The sequence below is a fragment of the Cucurbita moschata genome, unplaced genomic scaffold (genome assembly GCF_002738365.1).
Source record: "Cucurbita moschata cultivar Rifu unplaced genomic scaffold, Cmos_1.0 Cmo_Scf00075, whole genome shotgun sequence".
In the NCBI taxonomy this organism is placed as follows: domain Eukaryota; kingdom Viridiplantae; phylum Streptophyta; class Magnoliopsida; order Cucurbitales; family Cucurbitaceae; genus Cucurbita; species Cucurbita moschata.
This window is the reverse complement of record NW_019268591.1, coordinates 474475-498011: the sequence shown is the minus strand read 5'-3', so window position 1 is coordinate 498011 and position 23537 is coordinate 474475. Positions and strand designations below refer to the sequence as shown.

General features: G+C 39.5%; 1 protein-coding gene and 1 non-coding gene across 2 annotated transcripts; both read right to left on the bottom strand.

The window, feature by feature from the left end:
- Positions 1–1689: 1689 nt before the first annotated feature.
- LOC111438491 (probable serine/threonine-protein kinase PBL23) lies at positions 1690–5109 on the bottom strand. Its single transcript, XM_023076406.1, has 5 exons — positions 4668–5109; positions 3642–3823; positions 3362–3551; positions 2663–3054; positions 1690–2375 (listed from the first exon to the last, which is right to left on the bottom strand). The coding sequence occupies exons 1-5, from the start codon at positions 4789–4791 to the stop codon at positions 2049–2051; spliced, it is 1215 nt and encodes a 404-aa protein (XP_022932174.1). The 5' UTR covers positions 4792–5109; the 3' UTR covers positions 1690–2048.
- A 17975-nt stretch (positions 5110–23084) lies between these two features.
- LOC111438497 lies at positions 23085–23161 on the bottom strand. The gene has a single exon (XR_002709677.1). It is a non-coding gene; the product is annotated as a small nucleolar RNA R21 (small nucleolar RNA).
- Positions 23162–23537: the final 376 nt, after the last annotated feature.

Below are 23537 nucleotides of genomic sequence, written 5' to 3'. Positions count from 1 at the left end.
AGGACCAAGGTCCTTAAGCCATAACCAGGACAAGAATTCAGAACTCAAGAACAGAACCTAAGGACTTGTATTCTCAGGATAAGAAAAAGAACATGACAAGAAAGAGTGTAGTACCCTAACATCAAGCATGTACGCGATTTACTGAGTCTTTGTACATATTCCTATTCTCTCATGTTTTAAAGGTGACAAAAAGGGGTTGGTCGAGGATCGAAGTGGATCTGAACTAGATGTCATATAGAGTCACATCATGTTTCAACTGTTTTAATGCTTTGAGGTATTTTGTTTACTCGTCCAATGTATTCAAACTTTATTTTGGATTTGTAAATAAAATGAATTTATGTTTTTTTTTAACGCAAAAAATTTTATTTCTTTTTTTTTTTTTTCATTTTCAAGTTTTTACATAGTCGCGATCGTAAAAATCGGGTCGTGACAAAAGGTGTAGCGATCCAATCAGGTCGTGACAAAAGGTGTAGCGATCATATGTGTGTAAACAAGAAGTTGTTCTCAAATGTGTATCTATTTTGATACATAGTGGAGTATGTAGATTCTACCATTCGAAGAAGGGCCTTATTTATTCCCTTTAGTGGTATCAAAGCATTGCGTTTATTTTAACTTAGTCATGTCAATGAAATCCTTAAGTGTCGAACAAAAAAATTGTCAGCGTCGAAGTTGTAGTCATAATTACTTAGGTGGTGAAAAAATGGGTGTGCTTTGTTCGAGGGCTACATAGAAGGAGGCCTTTGGGGAGGCTCTATGGTGTACTTTGTTTGAGGAGAGGATTGTTGAGGATTTTTGAAGTCTCACATTGGCTAATGAAGGGGAATATCATACATATATAAGTGAGGGATACTATCTCCATTGGTACAAGTTCTTTTAGCAAAACCAAAGAGTAAAGCCTAAGTGAGGGATACTATCTCCATTGGTACAAGTTCTTTTAGCAAAACCAAAGAGTAAAGCACGAGAGTTTATAGCAAGTTTGTAGCAACTACCTCTTGTGATTTTGTAGCAACTACCTCTTGTGATTGTGTGGATGAGGAGAGTATTGAAAAAACTTGATCATTTTCAAGAACAGTGTATCACTGGTTATGTATAACAGTTCTACCATTAAGCTATCCAATCATATGCATAAACGCAACAAACATATTGATATAAGGTTTCATTTCTTGCGTGATTTGACTAAAGATGGAGTTATTGAGTTGAAGCATTGAGTCGCACAATAACAAGTTGTAGATAGAATGACAAAACTACTTAAGCTAGATACGTTCTTGAAGTTGCATGAGTCAATGGGTATGTGTCTAATACCACTAGTAAATGTTTCCCAAATCCATCTCCATTCTCCATTCGAACAAAGATTTTCTAGATCGATCACGGTAGGTTAAATAGACATTTCTAGTCTCGTTCCCACAAAATTTAATTAAAAAGTTGAGAATGGTTCTATATAGATAGTATTTTGAAGTAATTTGATATGTGCGGTTATAACATCAAACTTGGTTTGAGGTGAACCACAATGGCAATGGTGCTCGATTTCAACGGAGGCACGACAACAATCCTAAATGTATCCAAGGAACGGGAGCTACTTCAACCTGTGAGTGGGAATAAGAACGAAGTTGATCTACTAGCCTAATTGAGTTGATTCAATCCACTGAACACAAATTTAAAAGTTACAAAATACATTAGAGTTCAGAGATTAATTACACTGCCAACCAGACACAGACGAACGTTATGCTTTTCAAACTCCATTACGTACCACAGTTAGAAAATAGACGTAAAATCCAACATGGGCATAATGGTAAATATGCTGTAGCTACCTTGAAACAACCCTCGACCCTGGGAGGGGAGAAAAAAAACATCAAAAAGGAGGGATGAAAGTTGTGTAATCCGTTTGGCACATTGGTCCAGTATCCTTAAAATGGCTTTGTCATATTGGAAAATATTACAAAGAAGGAAGGAAATGAGGGGCCAAGAGCCAAGCTGCCCCAGTTACAATTGCCAGACCTCCACAACATCTTCTCTTTTTTTTCCTCTTAAAATGTTTACTCCATTTTGAATCACCTCCCATCACCATCACCATCACCATCACCCTCCACAATTTTATCTCCATCGTTCCTACTTCTATCCGGAGAACCTTCTCCTGAACCTGAATCTGGTCCCAAATTCGAATCGTCATCTATGTCTTCATCGATGTCCTTGTCTGCGGCTAAGTATTCAATTGCTGTAACCACGTCGCTGATCAATGGTCGAGTACCCGCTTCCTCTTGTAAACACATGGCTGCTACTGCTAGAGCTTGATACAGAGCCTTCACTGAGTAATTTCCTTCTAGCTTTGGATCTGCCATTAGGGTAAATTTCCTTCTGTCTTTGAATAGTGGTTGTGCCTGCAATCAAACGAGAATTAACAAGTTTTTAGCCTCAACATATCTTTCAACGTTCGAGCTTAGAACGTTCGTCATACACAAAAATATCGATATCGATCAACAGGCTAGGAAGTTTTTTCGTAGTTTGGAACAAGATATCGACATGTAAATCACATCACAAGATAAATTAAATGTTCTTCACTAATACCAAGATCAAATAATGAAGTAATGTCAAGAAAAATTGAAAACATTGACTTAATGATCTGTGTGTGCAGGTGAGAGAAGATAACAAACCAGAAAAAGCATACCCAAGTAATTAAATTTTGTTCTGCTGTTGGTCTAGCATTGTCTATAACCCGTCTTCCAGTTATAATCTCCAGAAACACGACACCAAAGCTGTAGACATCTGATTTCGTTGTCAATTGTCCCGTAAGCGCATATTCAGGAGCACAGTAACCATAGGTTCCCATCACCCTAGTGGAAACATGAGATTTATCCCCAGTAGGACCTAACTTTGCAAGACCAAAATCAGAGAGCTTTGGATTGAATTCCTCATCCAACAATATGTTTGAAGCTTTGAAATCACGGTATATCACGGGCGGACTGGCAGTTTCATGCAAGTATTCAAGTCCTTTTGCCGCTCCTTCGGCAATTTTCATCCTCGTCTTCCAGTCCAGACACTGCTTATCTGGCGGTATATCTGAAAATAGGAGGCTCCAACTTCAGAATCCAATATAAAATTTTTTGGTGATGCAAGCTTAAGATCGAGCACCTTCGTTTTTTCGATGTATGAATAAAAAATCCCAAGGTTTCGTTGGATTTCGGTTACTAAAAATGAAACATTTACATTGAAACATACTATGTTTGTAATGTAACATGAAATATATCTAGATCTAGATGACTTCATTTAATGCAATCTTTTTGTAGGACTGTCCACGAATTCAAACATATAATTCAGGGATATTATGAGCTCGTAATCGATTTAGAAACGAATCATTAGGTCATACCAAGAAGATGATCCTCCAAGGAACCGTTAGCCATGCACTCGTAAACCAAAATCCTCTGATCTCCATCAGCACAATACCCAACCAAATTCACAAGGTTAGGATGGTGAAGAAGGCTCAACATCAAAACCTCTACAAGGAATTCTCTGTTTCCTTGATATCCATTTCGGTCGAGCTGCTTCACGGCCGTTACCTAAGGAAGACGAAACCAAACACAAATAAATAGAGAACTCGATAATGAATCCATTTCGCATAAACGAAAGTAAAAGTTGTGTCACGATACTTGGTTTGTGCCTTCGAGGATGCCCTTGTAAACCCTTCCAAAACCACCTTCCCCCAATAGATTGTCTTGGCTGAAGTTATTCGTAGCAGTAGATAGCTCACCAAATGAAAAAATTTGAGCAGAGATGTTTCCTCTTCCTAACTTCTTTATCTCCTCAGTTATGTACCTTCGCCGACTATTATCTGTGAGTTCACGGTCAAGTTTTTCGAATTAAACATATGATCGGTGATTTGAAACTGCTACATTTTGAAGAATCAAAGCAACTAAGTCTTAAACAAGGATCTTGTAGAATGTGTTGAATAGGAGGAGAGTCAAAATAATTCAGGAATTAATCCATCAAAACACTTTACACATGTATGAAGCAATGAAATAAATTACTGCCAAAAGATAGTGATTAAGAAATATAATCCGTTCCGAGAATGAAGCTACCAAATGCCTCAACCATATAAAGTTTCCTAGCTCAAATACCATTCTCGATCGAGGAAGATACAAGGCTGAAACACATTTGGAATTCCAACGAACTCCAAATTCTAGGTATGTTTTAGGGGTTAGGATAACATGTTGGCTAATGTAGGGAATGATCATGGGTTTATAAGTAACAAATACATCTCCATTGGTATGAAGCTTTTTGAGAAAGCCCAAAGCAAAGCCACGAGAGCTTATGCTCAAAGTGGACAATATCATACTATCGTGGAGAGTCGTGATTCCTAACTTGATATATATTTATTTGGAGAAAAACAGATACTCTCTACCATAAGACAAATCAAAACTCAAATATCACGTTTGAGAGAGGAAACACGTTCTGAGTTCCAATGAACTATTAAAAACTAACACAAGGGGGAATTCTTGGAGTGTATTAATGCCTCAAACCATATCAAGATTCAATGCTGAAACACTGATTTTGAGCAAGAACAATCGAAACCCGAAAACGCGTTTCAAATTTCAATGAGCTAATAAAACCTACATGTAGATTTAGACTTGAGATTGAAAAAATAGTGATATGCAACCAATGTGAAGAGAGCCAACCAGATTTAAAGGAAATGTTGGCAAATGAGGATAGAGCTTTTGGCTCCTGATGCTCCTTAACGCTCTTTTTGGAAGATTTCCTTTTGACTTTCTCCTCTGACATACAACATTGAAAGCAATTCATCGTCCTTTTCCTCTTTTTTTCTCAAAAAAACTCAAATGGCAGTCACAAACGGCAGTATTCTAGATGTTGCATTGAACGAATCCACGAAAAATCAAAGCACATAATAACAGAGAAACAGAAATAAAAGGCACGAGGAGATTTGAAATGCCCTCTTCTTCAGATTCACCCCTAGAAATCTAAAAAGAAAGAACGAACAAAGGGATCCGAAAGAAGAGATAAAGGAGATAGTGATAGTAAAAGAAATAAAGAGCTTGTTCCCAGAGAAAACCCAGGCGTTGTGGTTCTGTTTTCCTGGTCTCTGAGGAACAAGAAGTAAAGTTTTACCATGATGTTTGTTTTTGTTGGTTCTTGCCGTCCGAAGGCGCCAAGTTTGGAATCGAGAGAGACTGAGTCAAATTTGCTAATTAGAGAAGGATGGGTGAGCGGCCATTTCCCCATTTTCAGAAAGCTTGTTGAGCCAAATTAAGCGCCAAATCAGGCGTTTCTCGCGCTTCTCGATACAGAGGATTCCATTTTTGGATGCAATTGCAGCAGCTATACATTACTCGGAATGGGAGGTGGGAGGTTCACCATCGGTTCAACAACCGTTCCCAAATTGACGGTGTTCATTTCGCGGTCTTCAAACTGTGGCTCCAAAATTAGAGGAAGAAGACGAGAGCAGTTAATTATTTTCAACCCTAAATTAATAAAAATATCCTTTAAAGTTTATATATTTTTTTTAATAATATCATTGAAATTTAAAAGCTCTAAAAAAATACTTCCAGTTTTTTTAAAAATATTCAAAAATATTGCTACAACTGTAAATATTTGTTTTTAAAATATTTTTCAAAGGTATTATTGTTATTTTAATAAAATATTTGAGAAATAAAATTATCTTTAATAAAATAAGCCATGTTTATTAAGAGTCCGGGTTTAGGAAGAGTTATGTAAAGCCCCTAAGGTCACTTATCTGCATGCTTTAAAAACATCGGCGTAATCTCGTAATAAATACTTTTAAAATAAGGTCATTGACAAATATTCGGTTCCAAACACAAATAAATATAATATAGTTTTGTAACATAAAACACCTATCAACTACTAATTAAATTCAATGCTACTGCCCTATCATGATCTATCTTGACTTCAATGGCCTTTCCAATGTTCACCATCATCAGTGCATGGGAGCTTTATCTTTATGTGAAAATATGAGAGTAGCATATGGCTCGAGTATTTTAAGAAATACTTAGCGAGTCACCCCACCGTTGGGGTTAGTAACGCAATTACACACAATACATGATTGTGACCTATCTTTTAAAACAGTAATATGATCTTAGGCTCTTTTTAGTTCCGGGCAGGGTTGTATGCATGGAACTTCTCCACACACAGCCCACGTAGGTGCACATGGACCCCCCAAGTGGGCTCGTATACGTACCCATGGGCCTAACTTGGTTGAACACAATGCATTACACGTCACCAAACACCTCAGAAAAGAAAAGGCTAGCATGATATCATGTCGAACATAAATATTGAAGGTATGTGTTTGTACTAGCATAACATAGTGGGGAAGTATCTAGATGCACATGACATACATACATGCATGAGGTCCAATGACATTCATTAATAACGTAACATTTATTTCAGTTCCTTTCTCCTTTCTTCAACCTATTTCTTATATGCATTATGTATACATGGCAAACATACATAACTTTACATGGTAAGACATAGCATTTCATTCATAATATAGTGTAATGGATATCACATGCATACATCACATACATCACATGACAATAAAAAGAGCATATAAGCTTTACATAATTAATATGGTACATGCACGAGCCATCATCCATACACCAATCTAACTACAAAATAAGATCACTTACCTGATTGACCTTAGCCAAGGTTTCTGGTTACTTGGTAGCTGCCTTGGAACACTATTCCAATGCTTAATTTTTACCTATGTCAATTCATATAACGTACTTAAGCATATAAACATCTTAACCTAGTTAAACATGATGATTATTTCCCATATAAGTCCTAAAACTAACTAAAATTGGATAATATAAACCTTATGACCCTTAAATGCCTTAAATAGGGTAAAAAATGGGGTAAAAAATGGCTTCAAGAGGGTTGAGAACCTAGGAAACGGTATAAAAATTAGATATCGAGCCACCTAAGCCAAGTCGAGAAACCAAGCCACGAAATGAGCCGCGAAGCCAAGCTAATCGAGCCGCCAAAGTCACTGAGCCGAGCCAAGAGGAGCCACAGCTGGAAATAGGTCATGTGTCGAGCACATGCAGCGCTGAGGGCGCGAATCAAGACTTAGAGTACCCGTCAATTGGTTATATCGCCGATTCATTAATTATTTTTCCTAACCAAGGGTCTCCTACTTGAGCATCAATGATCCTCTATTGGAGTGTGGGTTGGACCATCGTTGGGTTAGTTGTGCTCTAATTCCTTCCACTCCCAATGTAATTTTGGCTTGCTTAAAATCTGTCTGTACACGGGGCTCTCTCGTGATTAATGCAGGTGAATGGGTTGTTTTCCTACGTAAGGCATCTGTAACCACATTGACCTTTCTGGGGTGGTAATGGATGTCGATGACATAGTCTTTCACTAATTCCAACCACCTCCACTATCTCATATTCAATTCCTTTAGAGTAAAAAAATACTTCAGGCTTTCGTGGTTGGTGTAGATCTGAGTTTTCTCTCTTTACAAGTAGTGCCGCCAAATCTTGAATGCAAAGACTATAGCTGCTAGCTCCAAGTCATGCGGGATTAGTTCTTTTCATAATCCTTCGATTGTTGGGATAAGAATGCAATGACCTTTTCTTGGTACATCAACACACATCTCGGACCCTTCTTGGAAGCATCACTGTAAATCACATAATTTCTTGTGCTTTTAGGCATCATGAGTACTGGTCCAGTCACTAGCTTATCTTTCATATCCAAAAAACTTGCTTCGCAATCTTTGGCCCATACAAATGGTACACCCTTATGAGTCAGTTGCATAAGCAATGAGGCTATTTTGACAAAATTCTATATGAAGCGTCGGTAGTAACTTGCTAGACCCAAGAAACTACGTACCTTAGTAACAGTGGTTGGATGAGTTCATTTAGCGACCGCTTTGTAGGATCTACAGACACACCATTCTTAGATACCCCATGCCTAAGAAATGAGACCTCGTGTATCCAAAATTCACATTTGGAGAACTTAGCGTATAAGTTGTTCTCCCTTAGGATTGCCAAGGCCTTCTGAAGGTGCAACTGATGTTCTTGGCTCATCTTAGAGTATACGAGGATGTCATCTATAAATGCTCTAACAAAAGTATCCAGACATTCCTTACACACTCGATTCATCAACTCCGTGATCACTATAGGAGCATAGTGAGTCCAAATGACATAACTACGAATTCATTATGACCATACCTTGTCCTGAAAGTTGTCTTTGACATGTCTTCCTTTTTTATCTTGATTTGGTGATAACATGACCGGAGATCTATCTTAGAGAACATTGTTGCTTCCCTAAGCTGATCAAATAGGTCTTCAATGCGTGGAAGAGGATACTTGTTATTCATTGTTCTCTTGTTCAACTCCTTATAATTAATTAACAAGCGCATCAAACCATCCTTTTTCTTAACGAACAACACCGGCACACCCCACGGAGATACGTCGGGCTGGATATAACTTTTGTCCAATAGTTCCTAAAATTGTGTCCTGAGTTCTTTCAACTCAATTAACGTCATACAATATGAGGCCTAAGAGACAGGGTCGGTACCTAGTTCCAACTCTATTCCAAAAATCCACATCTCGAGACGAAGGGATTCTGGTAAATCTTTAGAGAACACATCTGGAAATTCGTTTGCTACTAACTCTGCATCCAGGGGAATTCCTTCCTTTTTGGTGTTCAAGGCGCTGACTAGTATAGCCCATGCTCCATGTTAGACCAACTTTTTTTCTTTCATCATCGATATCACTCTAGGCATCATTCCCAGACACGTACCCTTAAATATGAATCTAGTTCTGGACGGTAGCGTAAACACCACTTCTTTCTTATAACAATCTATACTAGCATAATTTTTCGCTTACCAATCCATTCCCAATATTACATCCTAATCGGTCATGGCAACTACCATATGGTCTAACTTTAAGCTAATTCCTGACACTATCACTCATCTTTTCTCTATACGCAACAATCAAATCCACCCTTACCAGGATGCTAACAGACAATTCATGCAACATAGATTCTAAAACAAATTTGCTTAATTGACGAAAACAACAGATATAAATGAATGTGTAGATTTCGAATCAAACAATGTTAAAGCAAGATGACTAAGAACAAATAAAGTACCTCTCACTACAGTGTCGGGATTCCTAGTATCCTTAATAGCAATTTCTGGTCATGTGACCTTCCTTTCCACACCGATAAAAGGCTCTGGCGTGGGCCAATCATTGCTCCCAGTGATTCTTACTACTTTCGTTACATTTAGGTCTGTCGTCTTGTCTATTTTCACATCGGCCTGTTTGTTGACCATGCGAAGAATCTCAGTGATGTCTACCAGGTTGTTGTTGTGACTATGTTGGAGGTAGATCGTGATGATCAATCTAGTAATGGCGTCGCTTCTGTCACACAATCGGTGGAGGGAGTTTTCGAGATTCATCAACTCCCGTCATGGCCTTAGCTGCTCTTAGGGCGGTAGCATATGTAGTAGGTGTTATCGCCTCAACTATACGTCAGATCTGTTGGTTATAAACTTGTTTTTTTGTAATTATTTTCTTTTTGTTGTTCATTTCTCCATTAAAAAAAAAAAAAAAAGCTGGGAGATATCGTGAGGAAGAGTGGAAGTAGTCGAAGAGTGGAACTAGCTTTAGGGAGATATGTGAGTGGTTGCTGATTTGTAGCAAGAAATTTGTTATTTTTTTATTTATTATTATATAAGGAAAATGGTGTCAAGTGAGTGAGGCACACAAAAAGAGATAAGTTTAATTTGTGTGTCTTTGCTCCTTCTCCCCCTTATGTTATTTTTTCTTTCAATCGGTATCAGACCTACAAGATTAAGACCGATTTTCAATCATGTCTCACCTAGAGATTGAGCGGTTAAGAAGGGAGGAAGATAAAAAAATGAGACAGGAATCGAGTTACAGGAGCCAAAGCACCGATGCGGTAGAAAATGATGCCTCAAACGAAGTGAGTGTAAGGATTAAAGAAAATTAGAAATCTGTCACACTCAAATACTCGATGCTGACAAAATGCAACTATGTAGCTTGGGCAATTAAGATGGAGGTATGTATGATGGCACAAGGTGTTTGGGAAGCAATTGAGTCACCCGAAACAGTAGATAACCGCAAAGATAAAATGGCTTTTGCAACTATTTATCAAAGTATTGGAGAAGATACGTTGCTACAGTTGGGTGCCAAGAAAATGGCCAAAGAAGCCTGGATCATGTTGAAAAATATGAATCTAGGTGCGGAAAGAGTGAAAGAAGTTAGAACACGGAAAGAGTGAAAGAAGTTAGAACGCAGAGTCTCTGGCGGGAGTTTGAAGTGTTGAGGATGGGTGATTCAAAAAGTATTGATGAGTATTCTGGAAAACTACCATTATTGTCAACAAATTGAGAGGCCTCAGTAATACTGTGGATGATATCCAAGTAGTTAAGAAACTTCTACGATCCACCTCTGCAAAGTTTCTTCAAATCACTTCAACAATGGAGGAGTTCAGTGATCTCAAAACAAAATCCGTTGATGAAATTATTGGATCACTCAAGGCACATGAAGAAGGGTTGCAAGGGTTTGGAGAAAAAGATGAAACTGTTCTCCTCACTCGTGTAGAATGGAAGGAACGAGAGAATGCAAAATCCTCAAAGAAAGAATGGAAGGATCAAAGCAGTTCCAAAGGAGGCAGGGGACGGGGTCGTGGAAGATGGAGAGGTCGTGGGAGAAGTGATTGGCATCGAGGAGATGAAGGAGAGTCACAAACTGAGAAGAAGAAATTCAACAAAAGTAAAATTAAATGTTACAGGTGTCAGCAGATGGGACACTTTGCATCAGAGTGTTCCACAAAAGATGAACAACTCAACTTGATAGAGATGCAAAATGATGAGGAGTCTTCATTGGTAATGATAGAGGTGTGTGAAATTAAAACCACACATGACATGCTGGATTTCGATAATCGGCCAGGGAAAACACCGAGAGGATATTGTCGACAGGAGGTTGTTGGAAGAAAGATACAATGCGTAAAATAATAGAGAGAGAAGGACTGAAAGTTTGACTGCTCTTCAAAATCCAGATTTTAAATCTTGTAAACAGATTTCCTATTTAAATACAACCTATCGAGTGTCCCTGGCAGCATGTCCTCCAGGTTGTTGGCAGCATGTCCTCCAGACTCCACGTCTTGTTCGGCCGCCTCTTCTTCGAGTTGGCGCGCCGCCAGTCCAGGTGGTTCACCTCTTCCTAATAGGTCTTCCATCTTCCGGTACCTGGCCGAGAAGTTGACTGGTTGCTCTATCTCTAACTTTAGGATGTAAAGGCAGTTTTTTGTGCACCGAACTTGCGTGAGCAACCGTCGTCGATCATCGCGGATCCTAAGTAGCCCGTGTTTGATGGAAATGTGGCAGCCGGCCTTATCGAGTTGACCCAGGCTCACAATATTAGCCTTGAGTCTCGGGATGAAGTAGACGCCGGTCAGCTTGTGATGATTGCCTCCCTTATCGACGAATAGAATGGTGCCGTGCCCTTCGATCTCGACGACGGAGCCATCGCCGAATTTCACCGTCCCGCGAATCCCCGAGTCAAGCTCGGAGAACGCAGACTTGCCCCGGTCATATGGTTTGTTGCCCCCGTGTCGAGGACCCATCGCCGGTGCTCTTGCTGCTCGCCTCTTTCACCGATTTGGGTTTGTTGCCCCCGTGTCGAGGACCCATCGCCGGTGCTCTTGCTGCTCGCCTCTTTCACCGATTTGAGCGAGCACTCGCTCCTCCTTTAGTCGAATTGGCTCCCCAGGCGCATTTGTTATGCACAGCCTCCCTTATCGACGAATAGAATGGTGCCGTGCCCTTCGATCTCGACGACGGAGCCATCGCCGAATGCCTCCCTTATCGACGAATAGAATGGTGCCGTGCCCTTCGATCTCGACGACGGAGCCATCGCCGAATTTCACCGTCCCGCGAATCCCCGAGTCAAGCTCGGAGAACGCAGACTTGCCCCGGTCATATGGTTTGTTGCCCCCGTGTCGAGGACCCATCGCCGGTGCTCTTGCTGCTCGCCTCTTTCACCGATTTGGGTTTGTTGCCCCCGTGTCGAGGACCCATCGCCGGTGCTCTTGCTGCTCGCCTCTTTCACCGATTTGAGCGAGCACTCGCTCCTCCTTTAGTCGAATTGGCTCCCCAGGCGCATTTGTTATGCACAGCCTCCCTTATCGACGAATAGAATGGTGCCGTGCCCTTCGATCTCGACGACGGAGCCATCGCCGAATTTCACCGTCCCGCGAATCCCCGAGTCAAGCTCGGAGAACGCAGACTTGCCCCGGTCATATGGTTTGTTGCCCCCGTGTCGAGGACCCATCGCCGGTGCTCTTGCTGCTCGCCTCTTTCACCGATTTGAGCGAGCACTCGCTCCTCCTTTAGTCGAATTGGCTCCCCAGGCGCATTTGTTATGCACAGTTGGAGTTCTTCCTCGGGTTCGACGCTCACCGGAGCAGTTATGCCGTCGTCGATTACCTCTGTGGATTTGGGGAGCTCTTCCTCGGGTTCGACGCCAGGCAGGACTGATGCAGTCACCATGAAAAGGGTCGGCTCATCCTCCTCGGATTGAGCCACATGGGCCTTTTTGGCCGTCTCCTTGTTCCTGAGCTTGCTCCAGCAATTCTTGCTCAGGTGACCTCTCTTCCCACAGTACGAGCACTGGATTGGCCCGTCATCAGTCGACTCCTCCTTCTTTTGATCCGTCATCAGTACGAGCACTGGATCGGGGACGACCTGCAGCATCTTCTTCACGATTTCTGTCTCGTTGATGCTGCCACCGAGTGTGGTGATGCTGTTGGCGAGCCCCGTGATTCGCATTGAAAAATCATCGACGGATTCGCCGTCCTTAAAGGAGATCTCCGAGAGCTCCTTCCGCAGCTGCTCAATGTTGGATTCCCGCACTCGCTGTACACCGACCCGACGGGATTTAAGTCCTTCCCAGGCCGATTGCGCGGTGCGCTTGGTGGAGAGAGATGCCAACATCTCTGGGGGCACAGATCGTAATATGGCGGCGAACGCCAGCCGATCCTCCCGGTACTCGATTGTTTCTCCTTCCTCTGGCTCGACAGCGTGCCATAACCCATGCGCCGGTAGGTTGACGCGCATCAACAAGGCCCACTCGTTGTAGTTGGACCTTGTCAACATCGGGTACTGAACGACGGCAGTCGTCGTTGTCTCCCTGATCAGATCACTCGCTCAACGACACCTCGACGCCCGTCATCACGACGTCGGCCTCTTCGTGGTGGTGATGGAGATGCCGGCACTTGACGGCGGCATGGAGGAGTGAGCGAGTTTGCTCGCGATGGACCCCACGATGTGCTTATTTTCGCCCTTTGCATTTTCTTCTACTCGAACCTGAGACCTGTGTGTTGTTAGGTCGACACTCTGACCACTTGAGCTATTCAACTTGAATGTTGATAAGTTGGTTCTTCTGTGATGGTATACTATCGATCACTTCAACTTGGCTCTAATACCACCTGTTGGATTTCGATAATCGGCCAGGGAAAACACCAAGAGGATATTGTCGACAAGAGGTTGTTGGAAGAAAGATACAATGCGTAAAATAAGAGAGAGAGAAGGACTGAAAGTTTGACTGCTCTTCAAAATACAGATTTTAAATCTTGTAAACAGATTTCCTATTTAAATACAACCTATCCTAAAAATGGGTGGAGAGTGGCAACTGAATCTGTGCCACTTCCTAGAAAATTGACGTCTAAGAATTCGCTAATCCATTCGACGTGTTTGTCAAATGGTCAAAGGGAAATTAAATGTAAACGTGTGAATCTAAATAAGGAAAAAACAAAGGTTTTATCTAACATGACAAAGAGCCTGATTTGGTGACGTTGAATGAAACTATAGTGCCTCCACCAGCCAATATTGGAGATGAAAATTCCTGGTTCCTAGATACTGGAGTAAGCGACCACATGTCAGGAGAAAGAAGAATGTTTCGTGAGCTCGACACATCTGTTGTTGGAAAGGTACGTTTCGGTGATAACTCTGTAATAGACATTTGTGGTCGATGAATAGTTCTCTTCAAATGCAAAACCGATGAGCACTTGATCTTATCGCAAGTCTATTACATACATAAACTCAAAAGCAATATAATAAGTTTGGGACAACTGGACGAGAGTGGAAATAAAATTATCATAGAGGACAGTGTGATGAAGATATATGACAGGGCTAGGAGCCTGATTATTATGGTGACTAGACAATCCAACGGATTGTATGTAGCAAAGCTGAAGCTTGCGGATCAGGTGTGTTTAATGACAAATATCAGTAACGGTGGTTGGCTCTAGCATGCAAGGTATGGACACCTGAATTTTCACTCTTTAAAGCAATTAAATGACAAAACAATGGTTGAAGGGTTGCCGAAAATCACCCAGGTCAATCAATTCTGTGATGGGTGTTTAATTGGAAAGCAGCATAGAAATCCTTTTTCCCGAACAACACATCATGCGAAAGAGTCATTGGATCTCGTCCATGGAGATCTATGTGGATCTATTTCGCCAATGACTTATGGAGGTAACATATATTTTATGTTACTAGTGGATGATTTTTTCACGATTTATGTGGGTCTTTATGTTGAAAAACAAGAATGAAACATGGGTGGTATTTAAAAAGTTCAAGATCAGTGGTGGAGGTAGAGAAAGACAAGAAGATTAAGAGCTTTAGAACGGACCATGGAGGAGAGTTCGTATCTACTACTTTTAAAGACTATTGCGAGAATGAAGGCATGAAGAGATTTCTTACTACACCATTTTCACCACAGCAAAATGGCGTAGTAGAAAGGCGTAATCGAACGGTTGAAGAGATGGCCAGATGTATGTTAAAGAGCAAAGAGATGCCTACAAAATTTTGAGGAGAAGCTATCAAAACTACCGTGTATATTCTGAACAGATCGCCAACAAAAGGAGTTGCAGATGGTACACCGTATCAAGCTTGGCTTGTCAAGATATTGAAGGTTCATCACTTTAAAATCTTTGGGTGTCTTGCTCATGCCAAGAATACATATTCACACCTTCCTAAACTTGCTGATAAGAGTGTGAAGACAATTATGTTGGGATATGAAGATGGAACCAAAGCTTACGGACTATTGGATCCACAAAAGAACAGAATTATGGTGAGCAGGGATGTGTTGTTCGAAGAGGAAAAAAAGTGGTGCTGGGAAGAAATCACAAACGGTAATGATGAACAAAGAGGAACTTTCACCGTTCAAATTTCAGAAAAACAGAGTAGAACAAAGGAGAGGAATAGTGAACAAATCAAAGTTAATCTAGATGAAAGGCAAAGGGAAAATTCATCCTCAACTTTATCAACGCAAGACATTACCTCAAATGCATCATCATCAAGCTCGTTGATGCTGAAAAAGTTCAGGTCTCTAGAAGATATTTATAGAGAATTGAACGAAGCAGATGAGGAAGTAGTGGGCCTTTGTTTTCGTTCTATTGATGAGCCAACCTCATATGAGGAAGCTGCTAAGAATGAAAACTGGAGGAATGCCATGAAGTCTGAAATTCTCTCCATTAAAAAGAACAGAACGTGGGAACTCATAGATTTGCCGAAGAATCATAAAGCAATCGGCATCAAATGGATTTTCAAATTAAAGAAAAATCCAGATGGAGAAATCATAAAACATAAGCCGAGACTCGTGGCAAAGGGATATGCACAGCAATTTGGTGTAGATTACAGTGAAGTATTCGCACCCGTGGCCAGGTTAGAAACAGTGAGATTAATTCTTGCCTATGCAACCATTAAAAACTAGGAAGTACATCACATGGATGTGAAGACAGCTTTTCTGAATGGCGAGTTAGAAGAGGAGGTGTATGTTGTTCAACTAGAAGGGTTCGTTGACAAGAAAAATCCAAACATGGTATTAAAACTACATAAAGCCTTGTATGGATTAAAACAGGCTCCGAGGGCCTAGAATTTTAAACTTGATCAATGTTTGCAGTCACTTGATTTTGCTAGATGTCCACAGGAATATGCTCTTTACAAGAAAATTAATGGAGTTGAAGCAATGATAATCGACACATATGTGGATGACTTAATTATAGCCCGCTCAAACAAACAAGTTATAGCTCAGTTTAAGGAAGAGATGCACCAAAAATTTGAGATGAGCGATCTTGGACTTTTGAGCTATTACTTGGGTATTGAGATACGACAAAGCAGTGAATCAATCACTTATGTTAGGCTGGATATGCAAAAAAAATCCTAGAGAAGCTAGGAATGGGGGAGTGCAATCGTTGTTCGATTCCCATGGAACCAAGAATGAAGATGAGCAAATATGGGAATGGAGAACCTGCCGTTGACAAAACACTTGACAGAAGTGTTATTGGAAGTTTACGCTATCTGGTTAATACTTGGCTCGATATAGCCTACTCAGTTGGTGTGATGAGTAGATACATGGAGGCACCAACAATTTCACATTGCACAGCAGTAAAACAAATATTGAGGTATGTGAAGGGTACTCTAAGTTTTGTTGTGTTTATAAGAAGCTATCGAATGTGGAGCTGGTAGGCTTTAGCGACAGTGATATGGCTGGGGATATTGATGATAAGAAGAGTACAACTGGAGTGTTGTACTATTTGGGAGTAAATTCAATAACCTGTGTTTCACAGAAGAAGAAGGTGGTGGCTTTGTCGTCAGGCGAGGTTGAGTATATAGTCGCAACTGCTGGAACGTGTCAAGGAGTATGGTTGGACAGAATTTTGAGTAACATCAGTCAACTGCAAGTAAAACCCAAGCTTAATGTTGACAACAAGTTAGCTATAGCGTTGGCGAAAAATCCTGTTTACCATGATCGAAGTAAGCACATTGATACCAGGTTCCATTTTACGTGCCAGTTTGTGCAAATAGAAGCTATTGAACTGGAATATGTGAACACAGATAGACAGTTGGCGGATATTCTGATAAAGTCGTTAGCAAGACAACGGTTCCTAGAGTTAAGAGAGAAGATTGGCTTGAAGAAAGTCGATTCAGCATAGTTAAACAAGTTTAGAGAAGTGATTGTAGGTTATAAATTTATTTTTTTATATTTATTTTATTTTTATTGTTCATTTCCCCATTAAAAAAAAAAGGGCTGGAGATATCATGAGCAAGAGTGGAACTAATTTTTAGGGAGATATCGTGAGTGGTTGCTGATTTGTATCAAGAATTTTTATTTTTTATTTTTTATTATTATATAAGGAAAATAGTGTCAAGTTAGCGAGACACCACAAAAAGAAGATAAGTTTAATTTGTGTGTCTTTGCTCCTTCTCCCTTCTCTTATTTTTTTGTTCAAGATCTTCTTGTCCAATCCCAATACGAACCTCCATGTCATCCTATATTCAGTGTTCACTAACTCTGGGGAGAAGCATCATTCTCATAAAGTTTCTAGCATAATTGGTAATTGAATGCCTCCTTTGACACAGTTGAGTGAACCCTTACTACTTACGGAGTTGAGCATCCTTCGAGTAGTATTGTTCTAGAAAGGCATTCTTGAAGTCCGCCCACGAGATTACACCTCCCCCATGACTAATAATCTCACGGGTGGACTGCCACCATAGTTCTACATCATCTCGTAGCATGAACGCTCCACATTGTACCTTCTGAACATCTGGGCAATTGGTCAGCCCAAACACTGACTCTATCAAATTCAATCATAGTTGTGCCACTGTCGGATCATCTTAAGACCCATTAAATTTACAAGGGTCACCCTCCTAACGTCTTGCAAGCACTTTGCTTCTCTGATTGACGGCGAAATATTTTCTTGTTGTGTTGTAGCCATCGTTTGCATAACAGCTTGTAATAATTCCATTACGACAGTTATAGGGTCTGGTGCAGCCTGAGGCGCTGCTGGAGGTGGGAGTGGCACCGTTTCGTCAGGTTGTTTCACTGATTCCTCATGTTCCTGACCTGGGCCTCTTGTATCTCTTATTCTACCTCTAATAGGGGTCGTCCCCTACATTCTGTTCCTTGTATTCTAGGTTAACTACTAAGTCACATACTTGACTGACAGGCTTCTCTAATCAATCACATAAATACATCCAAGACATGCTTACCATCTTTGTGTTAACATAATCACATTAACATACAATGAAGTAACATATCTAATTGCATTATTGTTATGCTAGTTATCATGATAACATATCACACATAATATGTTATACTTTAACAAAAAAAAAAAAAATCTACTACATGCATCACCTAATTAAACTAGTTGTTATATTTAAAAAGTATGCCTAGAGGACCATAGAAGTTGGTTGGGCCGATATAGTAGGTTAGTCTACAAGATCTAAGACCTAGGACTCTAATACCAACTGTAATGGTCCAAGTCCACCGCTAGCAAATATTGTCCTCTTTCGGCTTTCCCTTCCGAGCTTTCCCTCAAGGTTTTAAAATGCAAGTGCTAGAAAGAGGTCTCCACACCTTTATAAAGAATGCTTTGTTTCCCTCTCCAACTGAGGTGAGATCTCACAATCCACTCCCTTATGAGCCCAGGGTCCATGACCTTATTTTAAAAGTATTTACTATAGATTCCGCATATGATTTCAAAGCATGCATGCAGTAACGTCACGAATTTAGGGTAAGAAAATTAAGGGCATTACAGTTGGTATCAAAGCGAGATATTGAGTGGTATGCCATCGAGAATGTTGAGCCCCAAAGGGGGTGGATACTAGGCGGTGTGCCAGTGAGGACGTTGAGCCCCAAAGAGGTGGACACCGAGCGATGTGTCAGCTAGGATGTTGAGCCCTGATGAGAGGTGGACACCGGACAGTGTGCCAGCGAGGATGTCGGGCTAGAAGGGAGAGGATTGTGAAATTCCACATTGATTGAAGAAGGGAACGAGTGCTAACGAGGACGCTGGCCCCTAAGGGAGATGCATTGTGAGATCCCCACATCGGTTGAAGAAGGGAAGAACCATTCTTTATAGGGTGAGAAAATCTCTCTCTAGCAGACATGATTCCAAGAAAAGAGGAGCCTCGAGCCGATTCAAGTGATATTGACACCGCTATCAAGAAGGTCACTTGTCTTTCTTGAACCTGGAAAAAGAGCTTTCCTCCTAAGCAGTTTCTTGGTAAAAGAGTGGAACATAGAAAATATCGATGCCTACAAGTGCTACACTCTTTTATACTCTTTTTTAAATAAAGCAAATGTTAAAGGGTTGTTCGTTATTTGTAGGAAATGAAAGGTGATAGAAGACTTACCATACAAAGACATGACATGATAGCGGTCCGAGATATCGAACATCAATACAAATTATGGAGATTATTGCATTTTGTATTGTTTAAACCACTTTTTTATTCTATGAATTATTAAATACTCAATTTGTAATGTAAACAGATGAAGAAATTTTAATTGTGAATGAAAGTTATAGTATTTATCATTATTCAGGTGTGAATTTAGTTAAAAATGAATACTGAATAGATTTTTTATCGAATATAATTAATGAAATGATATTTAACTAATAAAATGATCAAATAACATGTTTATAGCTTAAGATTAAAGTTAATGAGTTAAAGATAACATAATATTTTACCTATATTAAATATATTATAGCTTTAATAAAACGCTATAAAATGTTATTATCACAATGTATATAAGTTATAGTTTTTTATTCTATTATTGCATTTATTATAGCTGTAAAAAAAACGACATAAAAAGTCTTAGACTTTTAATAACATGGGTTGTCTGTCACAACGTACGAAAAACGCTATAAAAAGTCTACGATAACATTTTTCATAGCTATCTTATCCATTATTTCTTGTAGTGAATTGAATTGAAAGGTGGAGTATCGTATCCATTATTTCTTGGAGTGAATTGAATTGGAAGGTGGAGATGGAACCAAGTTAGTACTCGATTATTTCTTCTCGTCGTTGATAAAAAATTACAAGAAAAAATATTTTTGTAAAGATGGATTAAAACTATATAGTTTGGTGAAGGAACCAAGTTGATTCAAAATTTGTATGAAAAGTTATAAAAATACCAACAAAAAATGAAGAAATCAAAAAAAATTTGTGTGGCCGTGAGAAAGAAGGACGTATGTAGGCGATAGATGGCAACACAGCTAACTGAAAAGCGTGTCAGATGTCACAATCGCACTCTTGTAGCAGTGAGACTACAATTGTTTGTCACTTATTTTAATATGGTGAACAAGTCAACAATATGAAATTGTAAGTTGTGGATAATTTTAACGATGATTGAGTCTAAGTCACGTTTGAAAGAAAGTGTTTTAGAAAGAGAGAGTGTTTTAGAAAGAGAAAGTGTTTTAGAAACCAGTGAGCAAGAAAATGCATGGAAAACAATTTGTAAAAGCAAATAAGTAACAATCACAACTTTGATAGCATATAACCCGAGTAAGAAGAATTGACAACTAGTCACATCTCCTATAGTACATTTTAGAGCATTTGAGTTCTTATAGGTATAGACATGATTTTGGAGAACATTCATACCCCTGGATTTATAGGACAAAAATAGTAAAAACTTAACTATACATGAAAATAATTAAAAAGGGTTTGGAACGGTATGTAGTCATGGACAACACGTCCTAGATAAGCATGGCTGGGACATCAAGCACGAGTTCATAGGCAACACACTTTGGATAAACACGAAAGTGATGTCATCCCCCACTCAATTGATTGATATCCTTGTCAACTGAATCTTCACAAACTTAGTAATGTTGGATGAGGTTGGCTTCAAGTCTCTTGAAGTGCTTCCAGATGATATCTTCCTTGAGGAGTCTCTCCCAATCTATCATAAACGATTGAAAACCACTTCTTTGTTTGTTGACTCTTTGCGTCTTCTTTATCAAAATCTCTTCTACTTTCTTTGTGGTGGAACTTTTCTTCGTGGCATGAGGTTGTACCACTTCTTTGTGCCTTGTGTCTTTCTGATCAAGAAAGTAGCATTTCAAGTTACTGACATGAACAACAGGATTACTCCACATCCATGGGAATAATCAAATCTTATATGAGCTTTCCAGACTTTCTAAATGACTTTGACTGGTCTATAGTATTTTCACACCAGGCATCGATTCTTGTTGTCTTGAAATCAAAGTTGACCTGACCTCAACTTGATCAAAACTCTTTCTCCATTTTCTTGAAATCAAAGTTGACCGGACCTCAACTTGAACAAAACTCTTTCTCCATTTTAGAATTGCCATGGCCGAAGGTTCTGACCGACTCTTTTCTTCATCTATTTGGATGGTCTTCCCATGTAAACATGATTTTCTTCGAATTCGAAGGTTTGTTTGTCTCCCCCTTCAACGGGGGTGTTGGCTTGGTGTCTCTTTCCAACATTTGGATGATCACTAACAAGAACCTGTACAAGCCTAATGGACCCAACTTTCAATAAGTCATTTATAGCTATTTTTGGAACTCAACTAGCTCGGGCAAACAATCTCACCCTCGACATAAAATAAATCTTGTGATCTATCTGCTTAGGTGGAGATAAATAGTGCCTAACTTTCTAGTCTTGCATCCCGACAATGAACATAGATTAATCATGGCTGAGATCCCTTCTCAACTATAGTACTGACATCATTTTCACCCTTACTAGTTGATGAATGTTGGTCTGAAAGATTGTCAGGTTGGACCCCATACTACTAAGCATTTAGCTAGGGTCATGAGAATGACTGTTATTATATGATGTCTATCCCTAACACAATGTCAATGTCAAGGTTATCCATCTTAACTATCACAAAGTCGATAGGTCCAATCCAAATCCACAGCTTAATTGGAGTTCTCTTTACAACTCCTAAGAGAGGTAAAGTTGCTAAATTGATGATTTTCATCTTTCCTGTGTCTCGATGCCAAAGAATGTTCAAGTAAAGACACAAAAGAATGTTCAAGTATTTTGCTTCAACCTTCGTCATGAAGGGGTGGCTCCATAATCAAACAATAGTGCAGTGTTTACATTATATATTTTTTGTTAGAATTTTTATTAGGTGCACGTATCACACCTAACCCTTCTAGACCATTTGGATATCCGTTATTCTCATCTTCTACACTCCATTTCTATTGTACTAGTTATGGTATACTTCAACTCACCCTTCCACTCCATTTCTGTTGTACTAGTTATGGTATATTTCAACTCACCCTTACCCGGAAAGATGGCACAATTATTACAACAACCCCAACATTGTACAACACAATGACATGTACGTAAAAAAGAAAGAGGAACTCATTGTCAAAAATAGAGGATTCAAAGCATGTCGAATCACTTATGGCCCTAGTGGAAAGAGAGTGGAGATCAGACAATAGGGCATTCACCCAACGAACCTAAAATAGCCACAATTAATGGAAGAAAAGTTACCAGACTAGATTGTAAAGTCGGAAGTGTCTTAATAAACAGTACACAGCAACTTCAAAAATTCTCCAAACTGCATATACTGAATTTGAGTGGAACAAGGAGTTCAAGTGCATCAAGACATTGAATTCAAACTTAAATCACTGTTCTAACCCACTATACTAATAAGGTCCAAATGAGACCCGCGAAACAAACCATTCCCACTTTACCATGACCTAAACAAGATAATATGGGTTAGACCAATGAAATAAAATCAAACCCTAAACCTCAGAACATCAAGCAAACTTATGAAACTCAGACTTCAAAGTTCTAAGCAATTCAATAAGTTTATAAACTTAACTTCAGAATTCCCAACTCAGATTTCATAATTGAGCACTCTAAAATGTACTTACTTACATTGCACTATTTTTCATAACTCAACTCAACGCATTTTAGGTAATGTGGTCATCTTTCATTCATATCATGACACGTTCAGAAATCACTTGAACCCAGAGGAGTAAAGTTTGAAACAAGGGCAAGTTTTGACACCAGAATTTATAAGGGAAAACGATGTTAGCATGTACCTACTTTTTCATCCCATAAATAACTCAAAAGAATTAGAGATTAGAATTGTATATTTCACAATTATAGGAGTTGTCAGCATTTGGAATGGCTTCAAAATGTTCAGCACAAAACAACAATCATCTAAATGACATCTGAAGCTCAAATATGAAAACAACATGCCCCTACTTCCACATCCATAACCTAAAAAATGCTCAACAAAAACAAATAAAGAAATCGATTTGAAACATATATCCCTCAGAATTGATAATTCATCAGTAAGATTCAGTCCACTACTTTTATATACCAAATCGATCATCATAGGGATATAAATCTCAATCATTCTCATTCAATGTAAAAATTGAGAACTAAGAACAACTAACCAAGAGATTGAAAGCTTAATTCATCCATAAAAAACAAGACCAAAAAAGCATCCAAACGGAACGATTAGCTACAGTTTTCAAGCAGCAGAATCAGAAAACACATCACAATCCTACAAATTTGCATCGAAAAGGGGGCCGTTATAATTAGAGCATTCTGGATGAAACGAAAGATGAAGAAGACGAAGAAGAAGAAGAAGATGACGAGCGGCGGATTTGTGACATTTGGGTTCTTCTGGTTTTATACATGGGGCAGATGAGACCAGAACCTTCGATCGCTTCACGAGGGTATACACAATTACATTTTTACCCTTCACCATCGTAA

Excerpts from the sequence above, each read along its gene's own strand:
- LOC111438491 (XM_023076406.1), bottom strand. The coding sequence starts at position 4,791 with ATGAATTGCTTTCAATGTTGTATGTCAGAGGAGAAAGTCAAAAGGAAA. Across the intron at positions 3,824-4,667 it reads CAACATTTCCTTTAAATCTG|ATAATAGTCGGCGAAGGTAC; the intron begins GTTGGCTCTCTT and ends GTGAACTCACAG. Across the intron at positions 3,055-3,361 it reads CTTGGAGGATCATCTTCTTG|ATATACCGCCAGATAAGCAG; the intron begins GTATGACCTAAT and ends TCCTATTTTCAG.